Genomic DNA, 25,454 nt, shown 5'->3' with positions numbered 1-25,454 from the left:
TCTCATTTTCTCTGCTCCTCACTCCCCTCTTTATCTATGGCAGCAGTGTGGTAGAAGGGAAAGAGTGTGGGTTTTGTCCAGCAGATTTGGGCTTGAAATTTGGGCACTGCCTCTTATCAGCTGTGTGATCCTGAGCCAGTTACCTGCTCTGAGACTCCATGTTCACATCTATGATGTGATGACAGGAATATCTACTTCAAGAGTTGCAGAGTTAAGGTAGGTCAGAATAAGATGATGCATATAAAAGCCTACTCAATGAATGATGGCTATTACTTTCAATATTAAAAGTTGGATGATTTAACACCCTTTCAAGTGAGTAAACCAATAGAGGTAGCTTTTTTTTTTGTTTTGGCCTGAACCCTCTGAAGACTCTTTACATAATATCATGCATGGCTGTAACCTCTACCCAAGAATTCTAGGACCAAGACACCTGTGAGGATTCTGTGGGTGCTAGCTAGATAAGAATCCAAGTTAGTTTGAATGATACAAAATTTCCAGTATTAGACTTGACCTACAAAAGTGTCAAATGCATATGGTTCAACCTAATACTACTACTGATACAATGAAAAGCTTCAATTTTGTACTTTTGAATGTGAATGTCATGTGAAATTTAAGGATTTTTTTTAAGGGGGGGTAATTTCCTGGTTAAAAAACATTTAATGAGTAAAATCCATTTTATTTGCTTTTAAATTAAGGGAAAAATTTTAAAATAAATCTGCTTGGTTCTTTTGCCAGAGTAGTTTTAGAAGGCTCAAATTTGAGTTTGATATTGTGAAAATTTCAGCCTTAGGCAATGGGGTAAGGGATATGAAATTCCTATTGTTGGCTATTAAGGAAAAGAGCAAATCTTCGACTATTTTAAGAGAAAGGCTTTAAGAGTGCCAACTAATGAGCTGAAACTTGTTCTGACTGTTTCACATTACCGAGCGAAAGATTAGAGGAAATTAGTACAAAGAGAGACTTTTTTTTTTGGCTATATACGTGGGAAAGAAGGGGGATTGGGAGTGTGTAGGAGAAGTGTGAGGATATGTGGGAGAAGAAGTGTTTCAAATGTTCAAAGGAAACTAAAACGGAGCAGAAAAATGTACGCTGGGGCATAGGTTTTAACTTTCAAAACCAGCTATTCAGACAAGTACCTCTAGTGTTGTCATCAGAACCCTTGTCTAGTAGCTTTTGAACTTATATCTGTGCTGTCTGCTGGGCTGGGAACCCTCTATCTTGCTGATAGCCACATGTCACGTGGTCACCTTGGCCTTGGAAAGCCCAATTCAAATTCTATTTCTGCTATGAAATTCTTCCTAGTAAGTAAAGGGCATCCTACTTCCTCTATCCTCAAAACTGAAGAAAAGTGCTTCTATTTCTTCCAACTCCCTACTCTTCGGTGCTTTGTAAATGTTTTGTGTTTGTGTTTAACAGTAATGTGTGGGCTAAGAAATAAATCTGTCCATCTGACATGACCTCAAGACCATTTTGTCTACATTTATTGAATGCCTACCATGTGCCAGAGGCTGTGCCATGTACCAGAATAAAAACAAAACTTGGCTTTGCCATAAGGGAGATCACAGCCTCATAAACTGTAAAAACATATGCTATAAAAGACTTTACTATGTTTCTGAAAGTCTTTCCTTATAAAGGCGGTTGGAAATCCCATAATTCTGCCATTTGAGATTTATTGCTTTGGCTTTAAGCTTGTTACATATTAAAATCTTGATGTAGTTGGGATAATACATTGCCTTTTTCCTGACATTCAACCTCAATGTGAACTGCTGCATCTGATTTATCAAGAAACAGGTTTTCTTTGAGGACAGCAAAAGAGCATGAGGACACTGGAATTCTAAGTACACACAGAGTGTGAGGAAGGGGAGTTCCTAGGCCAAAAGTGTGGGGAATGTATCAGAAGTCAGCTTTCACCTGGAGGGAGCACCGGCATTGGGTTGAGGAGAGGGGGCAATCATGATAAAAGAGGCCAATGTCTAATGTTCTAGGAGTTTGAGGCTGGCTCACAGGGCTGTGAGCATCGTGCCTCCTGGTGGCACCACCTAAAGAAGGCAAGACCACTGACCACCCACTCTGTGGCAGGTGCCATGCTGGGGGTTCTATATACACTGGCACATTTAAGCCCCATAACAATCCTTTGAGGTAGAAGTCGGCCCTGAGATGAGAAGATTCAGTTCAGGGAGGTTAAGTACTTGTCCAAAGGTCTCACGGTGAGTTAGCAGTAAAGCAAAGTTCAAACCTCTGGCTCCAAGGCCACCATTTTTCCTTCTCTTTACTTCTTGGGAAATAAAGGAATCAGTCACCCTTAAAGGCTAAATGCTATTCCAAGGGAAATAATTTTGAACAAATGACCACTTGAGGACCAGTTTCTGACATACCATGTGAAGACAACTTGGATGTGAAAACATTTTATCTCTAATATCTTCAAGAGTAGAAAGAAATACTCTTGATAGGATCTTTTGATATTTAATAAGAAGTTCCATCCTTTGTAGGACTACATTCTCCCATACCCTAAATCCCTGTAGTTGGTCAGCTGGCCCCTGCTTCACCAACTACAATGGAGTGAAATGAGACCCTATCCCTCTATCCACTGGACTCAGCACAGTGAAGACTCACAGTAAATGCTTAACACAAGAACGTGGAGATTCAGTGAGGCTGAGTGCCTTGCTCAAGATTACTTAGGCGTTATAACAGAATCTGAAAACAAAACTGTCAGATTCATTAACTCTTGCTTTTAGCTGGTGCCCCTTAGGGTTTTGATACGTTTTCTGGGTCAACACAAAACAAGTCTTCCAAAAGCCTTAACAACACAGCAACAACAAATTCTTTAATAACATAACAGAAACAAACAGCATTTATTAAATCCTTCACATGCCAAGTGTTTCAGCACACATACATGCCTTATATTGATTATTTCCCACAACAGCTCTATAAATAGGCAAAAGTCACCAGGAAATGGAGGCACAAAGTAAAATTCCCAAGTTCATTCTTATAAATCCAGAGTCAGGATCCAGACCCACTCTCCCTCCCCCTAACCTCATCCCCTGTGTATATAATTTTATATTTACATTGTGGAGGTAGGTACAACTTAAAAAATATCTTCACCAAAGGATACATTTTTATTGATTTGAGAGAGAGAGGAAGAGAGGGGAAGAGAGAAACACCGATTGGTTGCCCCCCATACACACCAGACCAGGGATGAAGCCTGCAACCTAGGTATGTGCCCTGATTGACCGGAAATTGAACCTGCAACTTTTTGGTGTATGGGACAATGCTCCAATCAACTGAGGCACCCAACCAGGGCAGACAACTTTTTTTTTAATAGTATATAAATGAACATAGGTATAATTTAGCCAGAACAAAATAATTAGTATGTACTTAAAAGAATTAGAATTACTTCCTTTATTTTCTAGCTTAGAATAAGACTTCTTATAACACAATAAACACCTACATCATACATCCTTTTAGACCAAATGGCAACTACATATTTAGAGGAGACAAGTATTGTACATTAGAAGTACCAAAAATACCTCCTTTGACACAATCTCTTAGGACTTGTAAAAAATAAGTGTCATCCAACATCTGGATGTTAAATAAAAAAGATGAGGGCTAAATATATAGGGGAATCACTCTACCCACTTCCCTATTTCCAACTTTGAGGGTTTCAAGTATATTCAAAAGCTTAACATAGACCAGTGATGGCGAACCTATGACACGCATGTCAGAGGTGACAAGCGAACTCATTTTTTTGGTTGATTTTTCTTTGTTAAATGGCATTTAAATATATAAAATAAATATAAAAAATATACATCTTTGTTTTACTATGGTTGCAAATATCAAAAAATTTCTATATGTGACACGGCACCAGAGTTAAGTTAGGGTTTTTCAAAATGCTGACACGCTGAGCACAAAAGGTTCGCCATCACTGACATAGACCATCCTATATCTACAATATCTTCTTTAATAACTTTAGAATGGTAGCTTCAAACAATTTTAAAGCATGAGCTTTTTCGGAATTTCCCAGTGTTTCTGCACTCTTTTTCAAATGGGCCTCCTTTTCAGGGGTCAGCTTTAGCTTTATGAGGTCTGTAATACCATTCTCCCAGAATATAAGGGATACTCCACAGAGGCCCTTACTTAAGGTCAAAACTCAATGTCCACTTCTAAGATTTTGCACTGAATCAACTACAGATAGGCCAATGGTCCAAGATGTATTGCCTATCATTTTAATAATCTCATAGGCACTAGATCACCTCTTCGTAGATATTTTTTTCCACTGCTCAGGATCTTTATCAGTTCATATGATCTGAGTTCAGTTCTTTCAACCAGCAATGCTAACACGGAAACTTGAGTCTCCATGCTCTCCAAGGATCCACCCATGACAGCTCAGAGTGGTTCAGTCAAGAAATGAAAACAGCCCTTGTCAGGTAGCTCATTTGGTTAGAGTGTCGTCCCAATATGCTAATATTGCAGGTTCCATCTCCGGTCAGGGCACATACAAGAATGAATGCATAAATAAGTGCAAAAATAAATTGATCTCTCTCTCTCAAATCAATCAATAAAAAAACTTTAAAAATTATAATAGTAATAAAAAAATGAAAACATGCAGTCAGCCACTTTCAATAACACACTTTTGAGGAAATTTACTCAATTTTTAGGCTACATAAGCTCAGATGTCCACCGGATTGGAAACAATAATCAGTTTGTAGCACACACTCTATTGGGTAATATTGGAAATGGTTAATTTAAACATGGCCAGGTTTCACTGTATTAAATTAAGGTGTATGTGTTTCTACTTTTTCCTAGCACTCACCTGCTGCAATAATCACTAGACTGGTGTTTTCAGTAATAAGGTAATTTTTGCTGGCAACAGTGTTTGGCATTTTCATGAAAGGACCGTCACATTTAAAATCTACTGTGCCACCCTTCCATTTGCTTCATCAATATCCACAGAGGCATGTTCATCACTCAAGCATTTTAATAAAATGGTGGTAGCCCAGGCCATGCTAACTGATTCAGTTCCTATAATGGAGAACTTATTGTGATGAATGACCTCCCCAGAAGTGAAATTTGTCATAAATTCACACTTGACAGATGCCATCTTGGAGATAGGGGTGAAGGGCCAGTTGAGCCCTAGAGAGGCCTGCCACCTGTAGGGGACACAGAACCATCCCAAGCAAAGGAAACCCCCTCCTGCAGCACCCACACTCCAGCTGGACTGCAGGACTGCCCAGCTCATGATGGCTCACACCCAACAGGTGGTGGGAGAGATTGGAGGCCAACTTACTGAGGGCAAAGGGAAGAAGCCACTGAGGGTTTTAGCTCCCCCTCACCTGGCCTGTGCAGCTGTGCAAGGCCACACCCACCTCGCCCACCTCACCAGGGTCTCCAGAAAAGACTTCTCTCGTCCGCTCACTGTGGCTGTCAGGGGGTTCTTCTCTAGTAAGTGAACCTTAGAGTGACCATTTTACAAACATGTATTGGTTTCCATATTTTACATGCAAATAGGCCAACCCAGATTCCTGGGAGTATTCGTTGTTTACTTTTAGTGTGTATGCCAAGTCAGACCCACTCTTCCTGACTCCAGAGCTAACATGTTTAAGCATCACTATTTCTAACTCCATCTCCCTTGACTTCCCGTCTTCAGGACAACCCATTCCCCTCTCACTCTCTAATATACCACGTGCACTAATCCCAATCTGTTGTTTCTTGATTCCTTTATAAAAATGCAGCAACTACAATGAAACATATAGTCCTAAGAAGTGTCTAAACCAGTGTGGGGTCCAGAAGAATATCTGTCCTAGGTACATTTCTGTAAAAGAGTCTAGGGAAGTATTTTGGCAGGATCATCAGATGGCTACCGTGTAGTCACCTAAAACCAAAAGACCTTCTTCTAAGGAGCTATTGCCATATATCTCCATTCCAAACTGATGCAATCATTTGTGGGAACTGTATTTTCTCAGCTCTCTGCTTTAGCAAGAACCTGTGGGTGCCTGGAAAATGTAAGCAGTCAATAAGCAATTGTAGGATTTGTGCCAGTAGTTTGCCTTCTTACCGCTACTTACTGTTTTCACACCTCCGAACCTCAGTGTTTTTATTGCAAAATGGGACAAGAATAGATTCCCTGATAGTTTTGTGGGAGATTCAAATAAGATAAAGCACAAAATGTAAGGTGGTGTTATCACAGATAATCTAGGTTTTAATACCACATTAAAAAGGTAATTATAACTACTAAGCCCATAATCACAGAAACTACAGCCTATGGGTCCTAAAACTATCCCAAACATAAGATCATCTATTCAGATTTTAATCAGAAAAAAAATTTTTTTAATTCTATTTTTCCTTTAAAAGATGTTCAAAGTTTGCTTTCATTGCCCTCTAGTGGTTGTTATACAGAAGCTATAACTACTTTTAAAAAAAACTTTTTAGTTTAGGGATGCTGAGCAGACTTAGAAACATTCTTCAGATATTGGTGGGCTATACACATTCCTGTCAGTTGGTAACCCTTCAAGGTCAACGTATAAGGACAGCCCTACCCTCATGCCCTGCACAGTAGAGATATTCAATGCTGTGCATTACTGGCTGTGCTATATTTTGTTAGGTCTTCACAAAGAATCTACTGACTTAAAATAATAATCCAAATTTATTTATTTATTGATGAAATATGGATAGCATATCTATTGCGTCAGGCCAACAGAGAGATAGTGCCCTGGATTATGATCTCATGAGGAAAATGGGTTATTAATTATATTATTACAAATGAGCGTGTAAAAGTTGTGATAGGGAAAGTACTGGGTATATGAGTGCATGAAGAAACGCTAATCAGGAGGCAGTTTTGTGTGCTTTGGGAGGGTAAAGTAGGATTTTTAAAAAAATATGTTTTTATTGATTTCGGAGAGGAAGGAAGAAGGAGAGAGAGAGATAGAAACATCAATGATGAGAGAGAATCATTAATTGGCTGCCTCTTGCACGCCCCCTACTGGAGATCGAGCCTGCAACCCAGGCATGTGCCCTGACCAGGAATCAAACTGGTGACCTTCTGGTTCATAGGTCAATGCTCAACCACTGAGCCATGCCAGCCAGGCTGGAGTAGGATTTATGAGAGCAGGCATTGGGAGTGTAACAAGCAATGTGAGATCTGAAGAATGAATAGAAGAGTTGTTCAGGAGAAGGTGGGCTGGGGAGAGTGTTTGAAGGAGAGGATACACGGTTAAATGTGGTTAGATAACAGAGAAAGGAAGGAAGGGTTAAAGATAAGGCTGGAACTTTAAAAAAAAGCTATTTTGGGGAATTTAGACTTTAGCCTGATGGTTAAATTATAACCAATGGACTCAGACAATGCATGTCTTCAATTTTTATTTGTTAAACTCATTATTTAAAGGGAAACATTTTAATTATTAATTATAAAGTGATTGTTCAAAAAACTTTCAAGGTCTCCTTTTTATCTCCCGAGATTCTCTCAAACACATACAGAGGTGGAAACAAGTAGGTTGATAATAATAATAAGTAATATAATAATTAATAGTAATACAAGAATAAGCTATTTCATGTACACACAAATGTAAACCCACTTTTGCCTACCCCGGTACATTGCCAGCACGTTGCACCTGGAAAGGACTTTGAGATGTAAGTTTCCCTCCTTTTACTTCACAGAGGAGTGAGGGGTCAGGAATGTCCTCAGGCGCACTGAGTGGCTGTGCCCAGGAAATTTTCCTAACCGAGTCTTGAGCTCAAACTCCCCAGCCTGGGAGTCAGAGGCCTGACTGGTCTCCTGTAGCTCACATCTGTTCAGGATTCCTGAGCATCCTCCTACCCCTCCTCTGTACCGGACTTCATGCTCCTCATTTGTGGTCTGAAGAAAAGATGGTTTACCTTAGATTTGAGAGGTGGGCGGGTCTTGGAGAGTCTTCCCATTCCTAAGGAGAGCATCAATCTCCCCCAGACCACCAGGTCAGGTTTTGTCTCTTCCATGGAACTCCCTTGCTACAGGGGCCTTACAAGCATCTTGAGGGCGTATACCCAGCGTGGTCATCACTACATCTTTATAGCAAAATAACACTGGCACTGAAGCACTGAAAACTCCTATAGAGTTTGTTGTTGACAGGGATGGGTGATAAATGAACAGAGTAAGATATCTTATTTCCTAACAGAAGATATAAGTAGATTTTAGAAAGGGAATTGAAAGACACATTATCTTAATAGCATGTATCAGAATTTTTCTCAGTGAAGAAACTAAGTTCAGAAAATACAAAGACAAGCCATCAGATGTGAAAGGAGAGTCTTTTACAAGTAAGCAAAAATGATAGTTGTACTCTTTTTTTCTTAAATAAAAAATGCCCATGAATTTGAAGGTAGTAAGGGATTAGAGAAGAGAGGTCAGGAGTGAGGGAAACAGAGAAATTGGGCAGCATGGATGATGAGTGCCCAAAGGACTTTACTATTTATGAGGACTATTACTAATATAAATGCTCCAGTAGAATAATAAAAATACAGGGATAAAATAGCGATAGTTTAGTGCAGTGTGTGGTGCCCAGGAAATATGAGAGATATTGGCAATACATGCTTGGATCACAGCATCATTTCTAACAGGATCCGGCAGGAGGGATCCAGGGTAGACTTTGAACATAAAGAAATCCCAAGCAATTGAATTATATGAAAGATTAACTATGGGTCCTTCACTGACCCCTCTCTTTAATTCTCTCAAGCAGGAGAATGATCTCATCAGTCTATGTTCAGAGAGGAGCAACATTTCTCACTTTGAGCTTTCTCAAGCCATCTTGGCTCGTAGGTCTCCTGGTTGGTTCTATGTGCTTTGTTAGGTAAAGCAACAAAGCCACAAATTCTTACTTTCAGATTTGAATTCACTTTCCATTCCTTGAATTATGTTTTGAAAGTCTAGCATTATGACAACAAACAGTTTTAATAATAGCATAAAAGCTCAGCCTGCAACCAGACACCACTGGTATATACATACAGTTCGTGCAAAACCCTTTATTGCCATCTTGTGGATTCCCAGGAAATAACCTCAGTCGCACTGAGCTATTTATTGTACTAGGTTCACTTATTGTACTAGGTTCATATACCACAGTGCCTGCACATAACTAGAAAAATGTATAAGAAAAGGACAGCCAAATAACCATGTTTCCATTTAATTTGATTACTTTGGATGCATTATGTAACAACTTTTCTTCATGAAAAGTGTGAAGTAAGGATGTGTGCATATACTAGTATGTGCGTGTATGTATTGTGCATATGTGTGTTCTGTATAATGCTAGATCCGTAGAAGGCCATTCATAAGTGCATTTCATAAGCAGAAATATAAACATAATTCTCTCTCTTCTGCCTTTAGAGCCTTTTGACATAGAAAATTACGATGAGGAAAACCTAATTAGGCAGGGCCAGCTGGGAAGGAAGGACGTGGTATGGACCTAGTGGCGGAAACTCTTAGCATAATCAAAGCCAGGTTGCTTGTAATTGGAACTAGACTACTGTTCTCTGCAAATGACTATTCTTAATTGACTTCAAAATACAACCACTATAAATTTTCTTGGGAATCTTTCATGGACTTCGAATTACCTATGTAAGCCCCACGAGATTAATGCAGCAAGCTCCCTGTAGTCAGTTCTGGACAAAATGGTTTTGAATTTAGTGTGAGAGGTAGAAGGGGTAAGAGATATATATTGTGCACATCCTGTGTGGTATATACTTCACACAGTCTGGTTTCTGTTATTTCCCAGGGTAAAATTCTGAGACTCAGAACATTTTACAAAACTTGACCATGACCACACAGTTAGAAAAAGGTGAAGTTAGGACTGGACCCTAGGTCTGTCTAATTTCACAGTTAGTGTTTTTTTCAATTTCCAAGTCAAGTTCACCAGGTCTGTCAGCTCTGATCATGCTATTCCTGTGTGATGTTATGATTTATAATAAGAAATAAATATTTAGTCCTCATTCAGTTTCTGGCACAGGACTCCTAAACCCTTGAAATTTCCTAAGTGATGAGAGTGACAAAGGTGTCTTTAGTTAGGTTAATGATGTAACTTTGGGACTGTATCTAAGGATGGGGCTGGTTGCCAGGAGAACCAACCACGTGTTTGGAGGGTTGCAACTTTTAGTCCCAATCCTCAGACCTCCTGGGAGAGAACAGGGGCTGGAGATGAAACCAATCACCTATGGCCAATGATTTAATCAGTGATGTCTGTGTAATGAAGCCTCCATAAAACCCCAAAGGCCATGTGGAATTTGATGAACAAAATAGACCCAGAGACACAGAAGCATGGAATGGACTGATGAATCTCAGAGGGAAGGTGGGTGGCGTGGGAATAAATTTACCAAAGAATTTATATGCATACTAGAAGCCCAGTGCACGAATTTGTACACCTTAAAAGACACTGTGGGCCGCGAGGCTGTGGTGGGCCCATCCTCTGCACCCCCACCTGGTCTCTCCCGCCATGGCCCCTGTTCCCATCTGCTGGCAGCCCTGCTCCTGCCACTGCCGCTCCCACATGCTGATGTTGATGGCACGAAGTGATTGGGGCCAGCGCCAGCAGGGGGTGCTAGCGGGCCAGTGCATCAGTGGGTATGAGCGGCTGCTGCTGCCCCGATCACTCCTCAGGAGCAGAGGGAGGTAGAGAAGCCCTCAGAGGTAATCGGGGCTGGCAGTTGTTGCTTGCAACCGCTGACAGTACCGAGCGATTGGGACTGGCGCTGGGTGCTGGCAGCGGGTGCAAGCGGTGGCTCCAGCACTGGCTGCGAGTGTGAGCAGGGCTGGTGCCAGCAGTGGCTGCGAGCGGCGGCTCTGGCGTGGGCAGCGGGTGTGAGAGGCAGTTGCCAGCCCTGATCACCCCTCAGGAGCAAGGGGAGGTGGAGAAGCCCTGAGGGGTGATCTGGGCTGGCAGCCACCGTTGGCACCCACTGATGGCGCCAAGCGGTTGGGGCCGGGAGCCGACAGTGGGTGTGAGTGGCAGCTCCGGGGCTGGCAGTGGGTGCGAGGGCTGGGTGGGACTGCGGCGCACAGGAGCAAAGAATTTTCAGTAACCACCAGAGGCTCACCCCAATGACACTGACCGGCGCCCCACCTTGGTCTGGCATCCCTGCTCACCTGCTCCACCATCCCCCTGCGGCCGACGCCCACCATGTTCCGTGCTCTGCCACCTGCTGCTGATGCCTACCATGTTTCGCGTGTGCCCCCTGGTGGTCAGTGCACACCATAGTGACCAATTGTTCAGTTGTTGGGTTGTTCCACCATTCGGTCTATTTGCCTATTAGGATTTTATATATATAGATATGCATAGCCCATAGACACAGACAATAATGTGGTGAAGACCTGGTTAGGGGTGGTGGTATGGGGACAGGGTGGAGGGGGTCAATGGGAAAAAAGAGGGGCATCTGTAATACTTTCAACAATAAAGATAAATTTTAAAAAACAGCCAATTAAAAAACACATACCAAAGGACAGGGTTTGAAGAGTTCCTGGGTAAACTGGTGTGCCTGAAGAAGACACGGGACACAGTAGCTTTGTGCCCTTCCCTATACCTTGCCCTAAGCATCTTTTCCATCTGGCTATTCCTGAGTTATATCCTTTTATAATAAACCAGTGATCTAATATGCAAGATATTTCTCTGAATTCTGTGAACCCAAGGACGGGGCTGCTCTGAGCTGTAACCAGTAGATCAGAAGCACAGGTGATAATGGGGACATGACACTGGCATCTGAAGTGGCGTAGGGGTGAGGAGTAGGCAGTCTCGTAGGACTGAGCCCTTAACCTGCAGGGTCTAATGCTATCTCCCGGTAGACAGTGTAAGAATTGAGTTACATTGTAGGAGATCCAGCTGGTGTCGGAAAATTGCTTGTTGGTTGTGAGTGTGGGGAAGCACTGCCCCCACCCTGGTTGGAATTGGTGACTACAACCTCTACTCTGCTTAAAACCTTTCCACAAGTTCCTGCTGCCCTTCCATCCCCATTCACTTTCAAGGCCTTACAAAGTGTATGTGCCTCCTTCCTGGCGAATCTCACCTCTCCCCAAATTCCCTCTCACTCTGTCTCCTCATCACCTTGCACATGGGGTGCTCCCCTGCTTTCTGGGTCACCAGACATGCTGATTTCCTGCTTCTCTTTTCCTCCCTTGCCCTGACCCCTGGCCAGGCCTTTATACATCTTTTCAGCCCAAGGTAAGATATCACTTCTGCAGAAATATCTTTCTGGTCCCCTGGTTTGGGTCAGGTCACCCTGTTTGTGCTCCCCAATACCTGTGCACACTCAGAACTCAAATTTGCAAAGTCTGTGAGGGTAAGGATGGCATCTATTGTCTTTGCTGCTATATTTCTAATCCCTGGTGCAGTATCACATCCAGAGTAGGATAATATATTTTCTATATTTTTCTCTATATATTTTTCTTATATATTTTATCTATAATTTTCTATATATTTTTATTTCCCAACAAAACTAAAAACAATAGGTTGGCGACCATGCCTCGTTTGACCTGTTCCTCATCCCTTTTAAAGGCCAAAATGTAGATTCACCGGAAAAGAACCAACGATCCATTTACTCATTTGTTAGAGAGCTTCTATAGCTGTTTAATAGACCCGCACAGACTTTTCAAGACAAGGTACACTGGTTTGCAAATCCCTTTACCTTAGAAAGACATTTTTAATTATTTTGGGGCCCAAAGTGCTTAAAACAGAAAATCATCAGCATTAGAAATGGTCCATAGACATTGGAAAATGTGATGCCTCATCTTTGCCTGAATCTCTTGTTGGCATCCTGGAGTAAGCAGTGTTAGGGAAGGCCCTGCCCGCTAACCAGATGTAGGCCCATGCCTGTGCTTCTGATCTACTGGTTACAGCTCAGAGCAGCCCCGTCCTTGGGTTCACAGAATTCAGGGTGTGGACAGTGCTTCCCCACACTCACAACTAAAATGTACCAGAAACTGTTCAGATTATTTTATGAATATTAACTCATAAAAGCCCTATGAGGTAGGTACTATTATTGTTGAACTTTTGCAGTTAGAGACATTGAGGCACAGAGAGGTTAAGGAATTTGCCCAGGGCCCAGGTTAAGGAAATGCTAAACCAGATTGGAACTGCCCTAACCGGTTTGGCTCAGTGGATAGAGCGTCAGCCTGCGGACTGAAAGGTCCCAGGTTCGATTCTGGCCAAGGGCATGTACCTTGGTTGTGGGCACATCCCCAGTAGGAGGTGTGCAGGAGGCAGCTGATCGGTGTTCCTCTCTCATTGATGTTTCTAACTCTCTATCCCTCTCCTTTCCTCTCTGTGAAAAATCAATAAAATATATATTAAAAAAACCAGATTGGAACTACTCCCCACAAATAATTTCTATTGTTTAAGAACCAATTATGAGTCTCAAAATTTTAGATCTAAAATATTCCTCAAGTAGAACTCAGTGAGCCACATAATCTCTAATAGACATTTATCATTTACTGCTCACTGTCCAAATATCCTTTGTATTGGAGGCCAATCCCCGATAGGAAGGAGGCACAGCCTTATGCCCCTTTAGAGAAGCTGTGGGGAGGGAGGGCAGATATTCCTTTTCCCATCCCTCGGTACCCATAGCATGGGCAGGCCAAGCAGAGGTTCCTGCCAGGAACTTGGAATTCCCACACTAAGGTGTGAGGTGTGTGGAGAGAGATTTTTTCACAGCCCCTCCAGCAGGTGTGACCTGGCCATGAGTGGCTAACAGTGATGGCCTCAGAGCAGCGTCCTTAACAGACTGTCCTTCCGCAGAATTTCCTCCTGGCTCTGAGCCTGCTTTCCCAGCCTCCCCGAAGATCCAGTGAGCTAGCTGTTATTTCTCCAATAAATTCCTTTCCCAGTGAAGTCACCCACAGCTGATATCTGTGGTCTGGAGTCTAGAACTCAGGCACGAGAATTCACTGTCCAGGCTCCCATCAGGCACTCCCCCAAAGTAGTGAGCATTATAGATAAGGCGGCTGGTTGGGACAGGTGGACTATGCCTGGAGTCTAACTGGCTCTGAGTTAGAAAATCAGTGCTCTTTTTGCTTCCTACTGTATAAACAGCCAAGTGATCATTTTCTTTGCTGTCCTGAAGGGTTGCTGTGAGGACCAAATGAGACCATGTCCATAGAGAGGGACTTTGTACATAGAAATGGTGATGCGAATGTAAGGGTTGTTAGCAAAGTCTGAGGCAAAACCAGATTGGAACTGCCCTAACCTGTTTGGCTCAGTGGATAGAACATCGGCCTGTGGACTGAAAGGTCCCAGGTTTGATTCCGGCCAAGGGCATGTACCTTGGTTGTGGGCACATCCCCAGTAGGAGGTGTGCAGGAGGCAGCTGATCGGTGTTCCTCTCTCATTGATGTTTCTAACTCTCTATCCCTCTCCCTTCCTCTCTGTGAAAAATCAATAAAATATATTTTAAAAAAATTAGATTGGAACTAAAAGTCGGTCCACTTTTGGTTGAGAATCACTCCTTCTTTACAACTTGAGCTCTGTCTGCCAGGTTGCCTCTTTATCAGGGGTCAGCTGTGATCGCTCATTTTCAGTGTTTGTGTGGAGAAGGCTTGGATCAAGTGTTAGCCTTTGAGGCTTGTGTAGGAACTCAATCACCTGAACACCTTTCTGGGAGGAGACTATATAATATAAACAGGTTTTAAACAAACATCATGTATTTAGCATATAGTATACTTATTTAACATTTTCTTGATCCAGTGGAATTCCTACTAGTCAGTAGGAAAGAATCTTTCTGACTTGGAAGATATATTCCATTGGTCAGGGAGATAAGAACTTTAAGATATTCTGAATCTTTAGAAGGACCCTTAGGGCCAAGAGCCCATATGAATACACCCGACAGAAGCCCTATAATTCTCAGGGGTCTTCAAGAAGTGTGCAAGGATGTCTCATTCATTCATCCATCCATTCATTCATCCATTCATTCATTCAACATTTTTTTAGTTGCTGGGTTCTATGCTAATTAATGGGATGCAGAGATGGATGAGACACAGACCTTGCCCTAAAGAGAAGCATCAGTGGTTTGGTTCTAGATGTTGCTTCTAAATCACCTCAGTTTTAGTGTCTATGTGTACAATGGCTTCCTGCCGTGGCTCAAATGTCCCCTTGTAAATGCTCTATTATTTCAGGCATTTATGTTTTTCTCACTGTTTGAACTTAGAGTGCAGATAGTTTCAGATGTAAGCAGCCTGCTAAATTCAATTCTCTTTCTTAAGGCTGGAATTGCAGAGAAGAATAGTTTTAAAATCAGAAACAATAGTGGTTCAAATACCTCTATCATAATTGATTATGTGTGTGATCTTGGGAAAATTAATGACTTTCTCTGAGCCTCCAACCAGACAAGGTTGTTAGGATTCAATAAAATGATCGTGTAGTATCCTGCACAATACTTAGTGCTAAGCTCATACTCAAGAAATATTAGGTATTTTATCCCTAATTCTCTACTGTTCTTGCTTCCTCAGGGCCCTCTTTCTTGGGAATCTTCTCTTCCTGAAGCCTTCCCACATTCCCAGGCTGGGCTAAGGACAGCCTCTCTTTTGTGACCATATGGTCCCCAGACCTTACCATCAGCACTTTTCATGTTATATTGAGAATACCAAGTAGATGTGTTTACCTCCTGTCCTGAGGCTACCTGCTCACTAAGGATATACTATTTTTTTTTTTCATGTTGTGTTCTCAGTGCCTAGTAGTTTTTGGCACCCAGTCAATGACCAGTAAATGTCTGCAGATTTGTTTTATACAAATAGGTGAATAAGGTCCTTGTAAAGAACATCCCTTATCTTGTCTTTTGATTGGACATGCTTTTTAAAAGGACCATTCAAAAGTCTGAAATTCAGTTTGATGATGCCAGTTCCAGCTATTCTCAAGTGTGTTCTGTATAACACCAGATCTATGACATGCTTCTTAAAGAAGCTCTTTCCAGCGCCTCTTACCCTTTGAGACAGCATGGAGGGACCTGGAGAGTATTATGCTAAGCAAAATAAGCCAGTCAGAGAAAGACAAGTAGCACATGATCTCACTCATATGTGGAATCTAATGAACAAAACAAACTGATGAAAAAAAATAAACTGTTTAAACTTAGAGAGACAGAAGCATGGAAGAAATCTCAGAGGGAAGGTGGTCGTGGGTGGGTGGGAAGAGATTAACCAAAGAATTTTTATGCATATATGCATAACCCATGGACACAGACAACAGTGTGGTGGAAGCCTGGGGGAGGTGTGGGGTAAAGTGGGTAAATGGGGAAAAAAGGGGACATCTGTAATACTTCCAACAATAAAGACAAATTTAAAAAACACTAGATGGTAAGGAATATCTAAAAAATAATAATAATAAATGATCTCTTCCTAGAGGCTGGAAGTTAGTATGCGATGGAGATGTTTATAATCCTGGGCAATAAACAAGAATAAAGAACTCACAGGGCATTGCTAAAACCAGCTGAGTCCCTACCCTCTGGCAGGTTGGCCAGGGATCAGCCAGGATGGTGGGGCTCTGAAGCCAAGGCTGAGGAAAGATCCCTGCCCCTGAGCAATTGAGATGGTCCCTGAGCAGGGGAGCAGTGAGCTCTGCGTTGAGGATGAGAGGAGAGAAGCTAAAGGAGCTGCTTAGGTGAGACTTCTAGTTGAAGTTGTTGTGCTTTTGGAAATGAGGTGACAGAGCAGCATAGAGCAGGGAGATGCTGTTGTCCCTGTCTCTACATGGGCCTCAGAAGCCTCTCTGGTGTGTCGGGTGTGATGGCTTCAGAAACACCGGGAAACAGCCCCTTAGGCAGAAACCCTCAAATACTGAAAACTATGAAAGCAAGGCTCCTTCGAGGGGGTGGGGCCAGAGCTAGAGAGGAAGGACATGGCCCGTGTGTAGTGGTCCCTGGAAGGGCTGGGTAAGAGGACCACTGCACCGGGGTTTCAGGCATAATGCTAGAAGGGATTTAGAATTGCCATTTGAGATAACAATATAAGGGTGACTTAATCAGTCTCCCAGGATGGTGAACCGTGTACACAGTACTCAATTTTATTTAAATAACTTAACAGTAAGGATCTGGCAAATATAAAGTCTCTCCCTCTGCATGGCTCTAAACATGAAGATAGTAGGTACTCTGAGAATTAATCAAGCACCCAGTTCAGCTGGGACGCATTGTCACTCTCTCTAAATCCACACTGTAATTCCAATTTCAACTTAAAAATTCACAATTACCTATTGTTCCTTCAGCTAAACAGTTGTAGCATTTCCCTCCTGACAACACACATTCCCAATCAGGTTAGTTAAATACTTCCAGTCCATCCAAAGGGAGCTTTGGAGCAGCAAGGTCAGCCAGGGTGGGCATTTTTGGATTCCCAAGGGATGGATAAACTAAAATCGCTTGGTGAGACAGGGAAGAATCTCTTCACAGGGGTATTACCTCTATGTGCTCTGCTCCACATTTTTTTTTTTCATATCAAAGCACTGAAACAAATAATAACAGAAGCTTTTCTATCTTTCCCTCTGCAAGGAAGAAAGCCAGAGGAGACAACTGCACTAGTTAACAGTTAATGTGACTGTATGCTGAATGCCCTAAATTCCCCTTCATGAATGCCTCTAGATAGAAAAAGGTTCAATGATTGGATTAGGCTTTCTATAACAAACCCCTGAGACTCAGAATACACAAAGGAGAATTTAGACAGAAAAGATCACTCACAATACGTGCATGGGATGTAGTAGCCTCGGGTGATGATTTATTTATCTCTCAGCATCTTAGCTACTTTAGTTCCTTAGCTCTGGTGGGAGGGAGCATGGAGGATAAATCTCTACGAGGGAGTGTAGAACCTCCCTCTTTCACAATACATGAACACTAGATGGCACCCATAATCTTAACACAGAGTAGAAAGCTGATTGCCTTTTCTTGAGAGGCGAGTATGCCGACTACCTTGTAGGAAAACAGTCAGTTAGGGGAACTATAAAAATAAAACATTTCCCACTGCTGGTGTCCTGCGAGGTGCTCCTTAGTGAGGGTTTGGTGGTCACATCTGTTTGGGAGGAATCATATACTTTATCTGCCTCTAAGGAGATTCCCAATGAACACTGGTAACATGTAATTGAGAAGTTTTTCAGTGAAGAAACTTGGTACCCGAGTACCCTTTCTCTTAATGGCACCCTAATGCAATCCTGCTGTTTCATACTTTGGGAAATGCTGATCTAGTCCAAGCCCTGTCCCAAAGGCTCAAACTACCGCAAGAGGTCTTCCTTATGCAAGGTTACCTGACACTCTTTAAAAAGCATCCGGCACATTCTTAATGCAGAGTTGTTAGTAGAAATATGACATGCTCTATTCTAAGTGTTTTGTCTCCTCTCTTTCCTCAGTATGTTATATCCACATCTGTCTATGTCTATATCTATATCTATATCTATATCTATATCTATATCTATATCTATCTATCTATATCATCTCTCTATCTCTATCTCTATAGAGAGAAAACTGGCTAGGGCTCTATCTCTCTATCTCTATCTCTATCGCTATCATCTCTATCTCTATCTCTATATCTGTACTCACACACATATTAGCTATATTGATATATCGGCTTTTAGGCTGTGAACATTTTGAGGATATTTATCTCATTCACCTTTGAGATTTCAAGACCTGGTACAGAACCTGGCACATAGTTAAGCCATTAGTAAAATAAATAAACTAGAAAGATTCTATAATTTGTGTGGGAAAATACTTCTGGAAAATAGGTATGGACATTATGCTCCTGATCAGAAAGGTAATTGCCTATTATAGAGGTCTCTTCTCCATAAAGACTAATTGAGTGTAGAGACCTACCTTCCAGTTCTCTTCCCTGGGGATTCTATTTTTCTTCTCTGTACTACATGACTGTTAGCATAACTTGTTTGCAATTAACCTTATATGACCTAGTAATATGTACTGCATTTTTATTTAACTTGATTACTATTCATAGTTTTGTTTCTGTATTTTCCAGGAAGGCATATCTTGTCCTGATATGTCCAGTGTAAGCAGTAGATGCAGAATATCCTTCCTACACATTTCATTGTTAATCACTCTATTCTGACAGTTTTGTTTTCATATTGTGATGTTTGAGCTCTCAAACCTGTTTATTCTTTTCTCAGAGTGTTAACCAATGAAATTCCAATACCGAGCCTTGAAACTAGCTACTGTCTAGCCACAGTTTAAATAATTGTCACAAAATTAAAAAGGAGAACTGTCCCCTCTTCCTTTCCACTTACAAAAAAGCAGGTAACAGCCCTGACTGGTTAGGCTCAGTGGATGGAGCGTCGGCCTGTGGACTGAAGGGTCCCGGGTTTGATTCCAGTCGGGGACATGTACCTGGGTTGTGGACACATCCCCAGTAGGGGGCGTGCAGGAGGCAGCTGATCGATGTTTCTCATCAATGTTTCTAGCTCTCTATCCCTCTCCCTTCCTCTCTGTAAAAAATCAATATAATATATTAAAAAAAAGCAGGTAACAGGTTCATCATTGAACTATTTCTTACCAATATTGCACATATAAGAAGATAGATCTGAACTTCAGAGATTGTTTTTTTCCGTGAACTGTAATCTCTAAAAAGACTATATAATTCCAATTGGTTGCCTTATTTACTATGTGGTCCTGGCAATACTATTTAAATGGGTACAACTACTTTTGAAAGAAGAATTACTTGTGAGTTTTCTTTAATGAGCCATAAGAAGATTATTAGCTCATCCTTTTATCTACCACCAGCATAGAGATTAAAATGAATAAAACCTGCAGCTTAGGGGATTTCTCATTTAAACAGAGTTAAGTAGTCTAGTGTCATCTCTATGCCTCAGTTTTCTTCATTATTAAAAAGAGCATAATAAGACATAGGGCTGTTTGTTATAAAATTAAATTATTTATAATAGTGACTGACTCAAAAGTACCACATAAATATTAGCTCTTTCTAGTTCTGTGCACTCCTGAGTGTGGTGTGTACACAGAGCAGTGTGTACTACGAAGGGCTGAATGAGACCATTGACGGGTTTTGAAAAGAGATGGTGTTGTGGGGAGAAAAAAAACACTGATTTGGGGTCAGAAGACCTGATTTTGAGTTCAACATCACATTCAGTAGCTGTGGAGCTTTGAACAAATCATGTAGCCTTTCTGAGTCCCCTTTTCCTGACGTGGAAAGTAAGAGTAACAATAACCTGTCTTGATCCTTAGATTTTCTTTTAAGATCCTCCAAATTAATCCATGTGAAAATGCTTTGTATCTGGAAACACTTTATGACGATGTGAATGCTGATTGTAATAAAAGGATAAGTGGATTCTCATTCTACAGGTTTTGAGCCAGGAAGATGAGGATACATTAGTATGTTCTAGATAGAATTTTAGAGTCTATCTCTCAGGCTACAGTGACTTTTTAAAGCATCATCATATTATTCAAAACTTTTTCATTCAATAAACATTTTTTGAGAGAATGCTAAGCACCAGGCACTTTGCTAAATGTCAAGGATACAAAATCATATAAGACAGAGAATTTGCTTTCAGGGAGCTTTTTCCACTTAGTACAGAAAGAAAGATGTAAATAAATATAGGCAGTAAGGTTTAATAGTGTATATTAAACCTTATCATTATATCTTATATATCATTTAAGTATAGAAGAAGTAGATGGGGGAAGTAGTTGAAGGGGTGATGTTCAGTTCTCAGATGACAGAACAAGGTTTGGGCCTTTCCTTATTCCTTCCATACTCAATCCTCCCAGACTCCTGCTAGCTGATGACTGAGCAAAGGCACACATGTGTGGGAGAACCATATGACACATAAGGCAAGATCACTGAACACTTTGCTCAGGTCAGCTGACTATGTTATATAGGTAAATTATGTGTGTGTTTGGGGGGGGGGATGGAATAACGGCTAACAAATATAAGGTTGCTTGGAAAATTCTAGCTATAAGCTATAACTACAAAACAAAAGTAAATTTTTCTAAGTACATGATAAAAAACCATACTAAGTGCTTCACTGAGTTATGAACCCATAACCTCAGTCATAAGAAGTAGGCTCCTTATGCAATTCCCCATTATTATTTGCATGAGTTCCAACATTTCAGTGTAGCCCCATGAATACTCACAATGGATTTAACAACCTATCATAAAGTTTGTACCAGGGAGATAGCTTAATGTAGTGGAAAGAAAGAGTCATTACATATTTGAGTAAAAGAAAGGACGTGGAGAAGAAAGGAGGAAGAAAGGGAAGAGGAAGAAAAGAACTAAAGAAAGTGGCAGAGGAGAGAGGGAAGATGTAATGGGTATTAGAACTGAATGTTTAAACCCTTGACTCTCTCAAGTTACATAAAGTTTGACAAGTTATTTAACCTCTCTGAACCTTATTCTCTTCATCTGAACATAGGGCAATACCTTTCAGAGTAATTGTGAGAATTAAAAATTACCTTTATAACATTCTTGGTAAATAACGAGTGCTCAATAACTTGTTGTTGGTAATTCTTGCATTTAGGTAAATGGTGAGGCTGCTACCACTTATTAATGTCACCAAATTGTGGATAGCATTATGTTACACATTTTCTTACATAGTTGTATGCAGAACTATACATATTATAAAGGTGCAGTTTTTAGAATAGAATCCTGGATTTGTAAAAAAAAAAAAAGCATTTAAAATATAAATAATATACCTTAAAGAAGCATGTTTCCCAATGTTCAATTGGATGCACATATTCTAAGAAAATCTAAATAAAAACACTAGCCCCTTTACCTGTATTGAAGGAAGAAATAAGCATCAAGCACCTAAACATCATTTAAACTGTAACATGTACCTGAAGCCATAATGCTCTCATCATTTTTCTTTTGTAATTAAGGTGCTTTTGGAGTCATAACTTAAAGTCATTTTCTTTTTCTTGAATGGTGGGAATGAAGATTAAGGAGAAATACTCACGGATAGGATCTGGTCTCCTCTCTGGAGCTCTCCACTCAGGTCTGCTGGTCCACCGGCCAGAATGAAGGACACAAAAATACCTTCTCCGTCTTCCCCGCCCACAATGTTGAAGCCCAGGCCAGTGGAGCCTTTGTGCAGCACCACCTTGCGGGGCTCCCTGCAGAAACAAGCAGAGAACACAGCTCAGAGGTGACCCAATCAAGACTTAGATGGCTTTTACTTTCACTGGGATATGAGATACCAGCAATTCACTTACTTCACTTCCCAAAGTAAGATAGATCTTCATATCAAGAAAGATGTTACTATCAGGGAAAGTACTGAATTCCTCACTGAAATAAGTGCCAAAATACCATGCAAAGCCATTTCTTAATTCCAAAACATTTCCCTAAACTAGCCTTACTTCCACTTTAGCATCGTTTAAAACATCTGTTTTTATATTGAGCACCAAATAGCACTCGGTAGGAGGGATGTATCCAAAAAGAGAGGGAAAACTTGGGGAGCAAGAAACTAGATCGACTAGGCCAGACATGAAAGGTCTTACAGCGTTAATTAAAATTTACTCTGTAGGTAGTAGGGACTCATTGGAAGACTTTGAGGTACCAGGAATAATTATGATGGGAGGCAGGAAAATCAGTTAGGATGTTGACCAAATGATCCAGGTCCCAGGAAGTGACAGCCTAAACAATGGTGATGGCAGTGATCATGAAAAAAAGACAACATGAAAAGAAAGTTGGAAAGAGAAACAGTGGGCCCAGACAAGGACCCAGGCATTGGAGGAGGGGAGTAAGATCATCTAAATAAATCACAAAAGGGGAAAGGTAGTGAAGCCCAGGGTGCTTGTGATTTTTACAAGTTTCTGTTCAGATAATGATGGCACATCCATGTGGAGATGTTTGGAAGCAGTCGGACACAAAGGATAGGATTTGGGTCCTTACATCCAGATTTGAGGTCATCAATAAAACGATAAAAGATCATATTTTGAGTCAACAGTTCACTGAGATTGTGGAGAGGCCAGAAAATTATGGAATATAAGATTGCAAGGGATCATAGAAGGCATTTAGTTCTATTCTCTATGTAAGTAGTTTTAAGAAATGTATTCTGCAAGCCTTACAGACCAATGTACCTTTTGTTAATCCTCACCCAAGGATATTTTTTTCATTGATTTTTAGGGAGAGTGAAAGAGAGAGGGAAAGACAGAGAGAAACATCAATGTGAGAGAAACACATTGATTGGTTGCCTACTGAACGAGCTCTGTAGGTCAGAAATCTGATTGCTTGTCTAAGTCATCTGTTTGGAATTTCACAAGGCTAAAATCAATGTATCAGCCAGGCCAAGCTCTATTGGGAAGCTTGTGTGTGGTGGGGGGGGGGGGGGGGGGGGCTGGGGAATCCACTTCCATATCATTCAGGCTGTTGGCAGAATCCAGCTTCTTCAGTTTCTTGTGGTTAGTAGGACTGCATTAGTTAGGGTTTTCCAGAGAAACAGAACCAATAGGAGATATAAGGGATTTTATTATGAGGAATTGGCTCATGCAGCCATGAATGCAGAGAAGTCCCAGGATCTACAGGTGGCAAGCTGGAGCCCCAAGGGAGCTGGTAGTGGAAGTTTCAGTTCAAGTGTGAGTCTGAAGTCAGGAGAGCAATGTCCCAGCTCAAAGACAGTGAGAAAGAGAAAGAGAACGTTTTTTCTTACTATACTTTTTTGTTCTATTCAGGCCCTCTGTGGGTTGGTTGGGGTCACCCAAATTAGACAGGACAATCTGCTTCAGTCCATATACTAATTCAGATGTTAATCTTATCCAGGAATACCTTTACACCATCTAGTTCTGCCTCTCTGCTGCCTGATGGGGGTGCAAGTCCAGCTGTGTTTGGCCCACTGACACCATCCAGTGGAGGGGGGGCATCTCATAAGTGCCTCCCCAGGCTGTCCCTGGTGGGGTCAGAACTCTAGCTACTGTATAGTGTACTAGTACTGGAAGGGTGAGGGGATACTTTTCCCTTTGGTGTTTGGCTGGAGTTGGGGCTACTATTATCAAAAGTTTCCCTGTTCTATTAGCCCACCCTTGCCCCAGGCTTTTGGTATAGGAGCAGGCTCTTCTTCTTTTTTTATAAAATTATTTGTTTTTGTTTTTTAAATATATTTTTATTGATTTCAGAGAGAAAGAGATAGGGAGAGATAGAAACATCAATGATGAGAGAGAATCATTGATCGGCTGCCTCCTGTATGCCCCCAACTGGGGATCAAGCCCACAACCTGGGCATGTGCCCGGACCAGGAATGGAACCATGACCTACTGGTTCATAGGTCGATGCTCAACCACTGAGCCGGGCTAATTTTATTTTTAATTAAGAGGGAAAATTAGAAAGGTATGGGAATACTCTATTTTGGCCGGAGCCAGAAGTCTGAATCTGAACACAATTTGAAGATAGAGGTCAATAAGGTTTTGATGAAGAGTTACTGTCTCCCTTTTCCCGAGTATAAAAACACTCTTAGTGGATCCAATGAGATTCAAGCTATACATAGTAAACATAGATATAGAGAAGGGGGCTATAATGACTCTAATGTTTATCCATGTCCTAGACATTGTGCTTGATGCTTTCTGTGCATCATCCCATTAATTCCTCAAAGGAGTCATTGGAAGGAGGTACACTGATGTCTGCAACTGCTTTGAAACTGATCCAAAAGAAAGATGGATGGTTGATTGATAGATGGATAGGTAACCTGCACAGCAAGTGTAGTAACATGTTTATAGTGGAATCTAGGTTGTGCATTGTAGTAAAAATCTTCAAACTTTTATTTGTGCTTGAAAATTTTTATATAAAGTCTTAAGAAAAATCATCAACCCGATGAAGACATTATTACGGCAACTTTTTAAATTAGTGAAATGAAATGCTTGCCCAAGTTTTTACTGTTTCTTAAGTTGTAAAGGTAAGATTAACACACAGATTCTGACTCAAAATCTCTGAGTCTAGAGCATGATCTATTCCAGAGACTGCAAATCAGCAAGCTGAAGGTTTAATCTGACCTACTGTGTTTACACATTTTTGAATTAGTTGCTTATTTTTAAAATGAGAAAAAAAATGCCTAAAATATGGATTTGTGGCTTCATGTGGAATCAGACATTCTATCAACAATGACTCTCAAACTTGTTGCATAGCAACCACTGGCTAGAGCAGGGTCCTCTTTAGAGGGGCATTTATTCTCTAGTGTGCCATCATCTCACCTCTCTCTCCTGTTTCTCAGACAAAAAGGCTGTCAGTTTCACCTCATGTACACTTCTTGCAAAATTAAGAAGAAAGTGAACTATCTTGTACTGATGCTTCTATCAAAAATGGGAAAGTGAAAGCTTTATGGTACTTAGAAAAATGGGAGAGAATATCATTCCTTTGGAAGTAAGAGTTATTCTTACATGCTTACTATGCAAAGGGACTCTCTGCAGAAAGAATATAGCTTTAAACGAGCATTGTGGCCTGACCAGAGTGGCTCAGTGATTGAGCATTGACCTATGGACCAGGAGGTCATGGTTCGATTCCCAGTCAGGGCATATGCCTGGGTTGTGGGCTCAATCCCCAGGGTAGGG

At 41.2% G+C, this 25,454-nt stretch overlaps 1 protein-coding gene across 7 annotated transcripts in view; it reads right to left on the bottom strand.

Annotated features, from left to right (window-relative positions):
* Nucleotides 1-25,454, bottom strand: part of DLG2 (discs, large homolog 2 (Drosophila)) — a 766,636-nt gene that overhangs the window by 338,968 nt on the left and 402,214 nt on the right. For all 7 annotated transcript variants that reach the window (XM_014532211.1, XM_005884813.2, XM_014532212.1 and 4 more), the window contains one exon: nt 21,876-22,032. In XM_014532211.1, coding sequence (XP_014387697.1) covers nt 21,876-22,032 — 157 coding nt within the window. The remainder of the gene's footprint in view (nt 1-21,875; nt 22,033-25,454) is intronic.

The sequence above is a fragment of the Myotis brandtii genome, unplaced genomic scaffold (assembly GCF_000412655.1).
Source record: "Myotis brandtii unplaced genomic scaffold, ASM41265v1 scaffold86, whole genome shotgun sequence".
Classification (NCBI taxonomy): Eukaryota; Metazoa; Chordata; class Mammalia; order Chiroptera; family Vespertilionidae; genus Myotis; species Myotis brandtii.
This window is presented reverse-complemented; position numbering and strand designations above follow the sequence as displayed.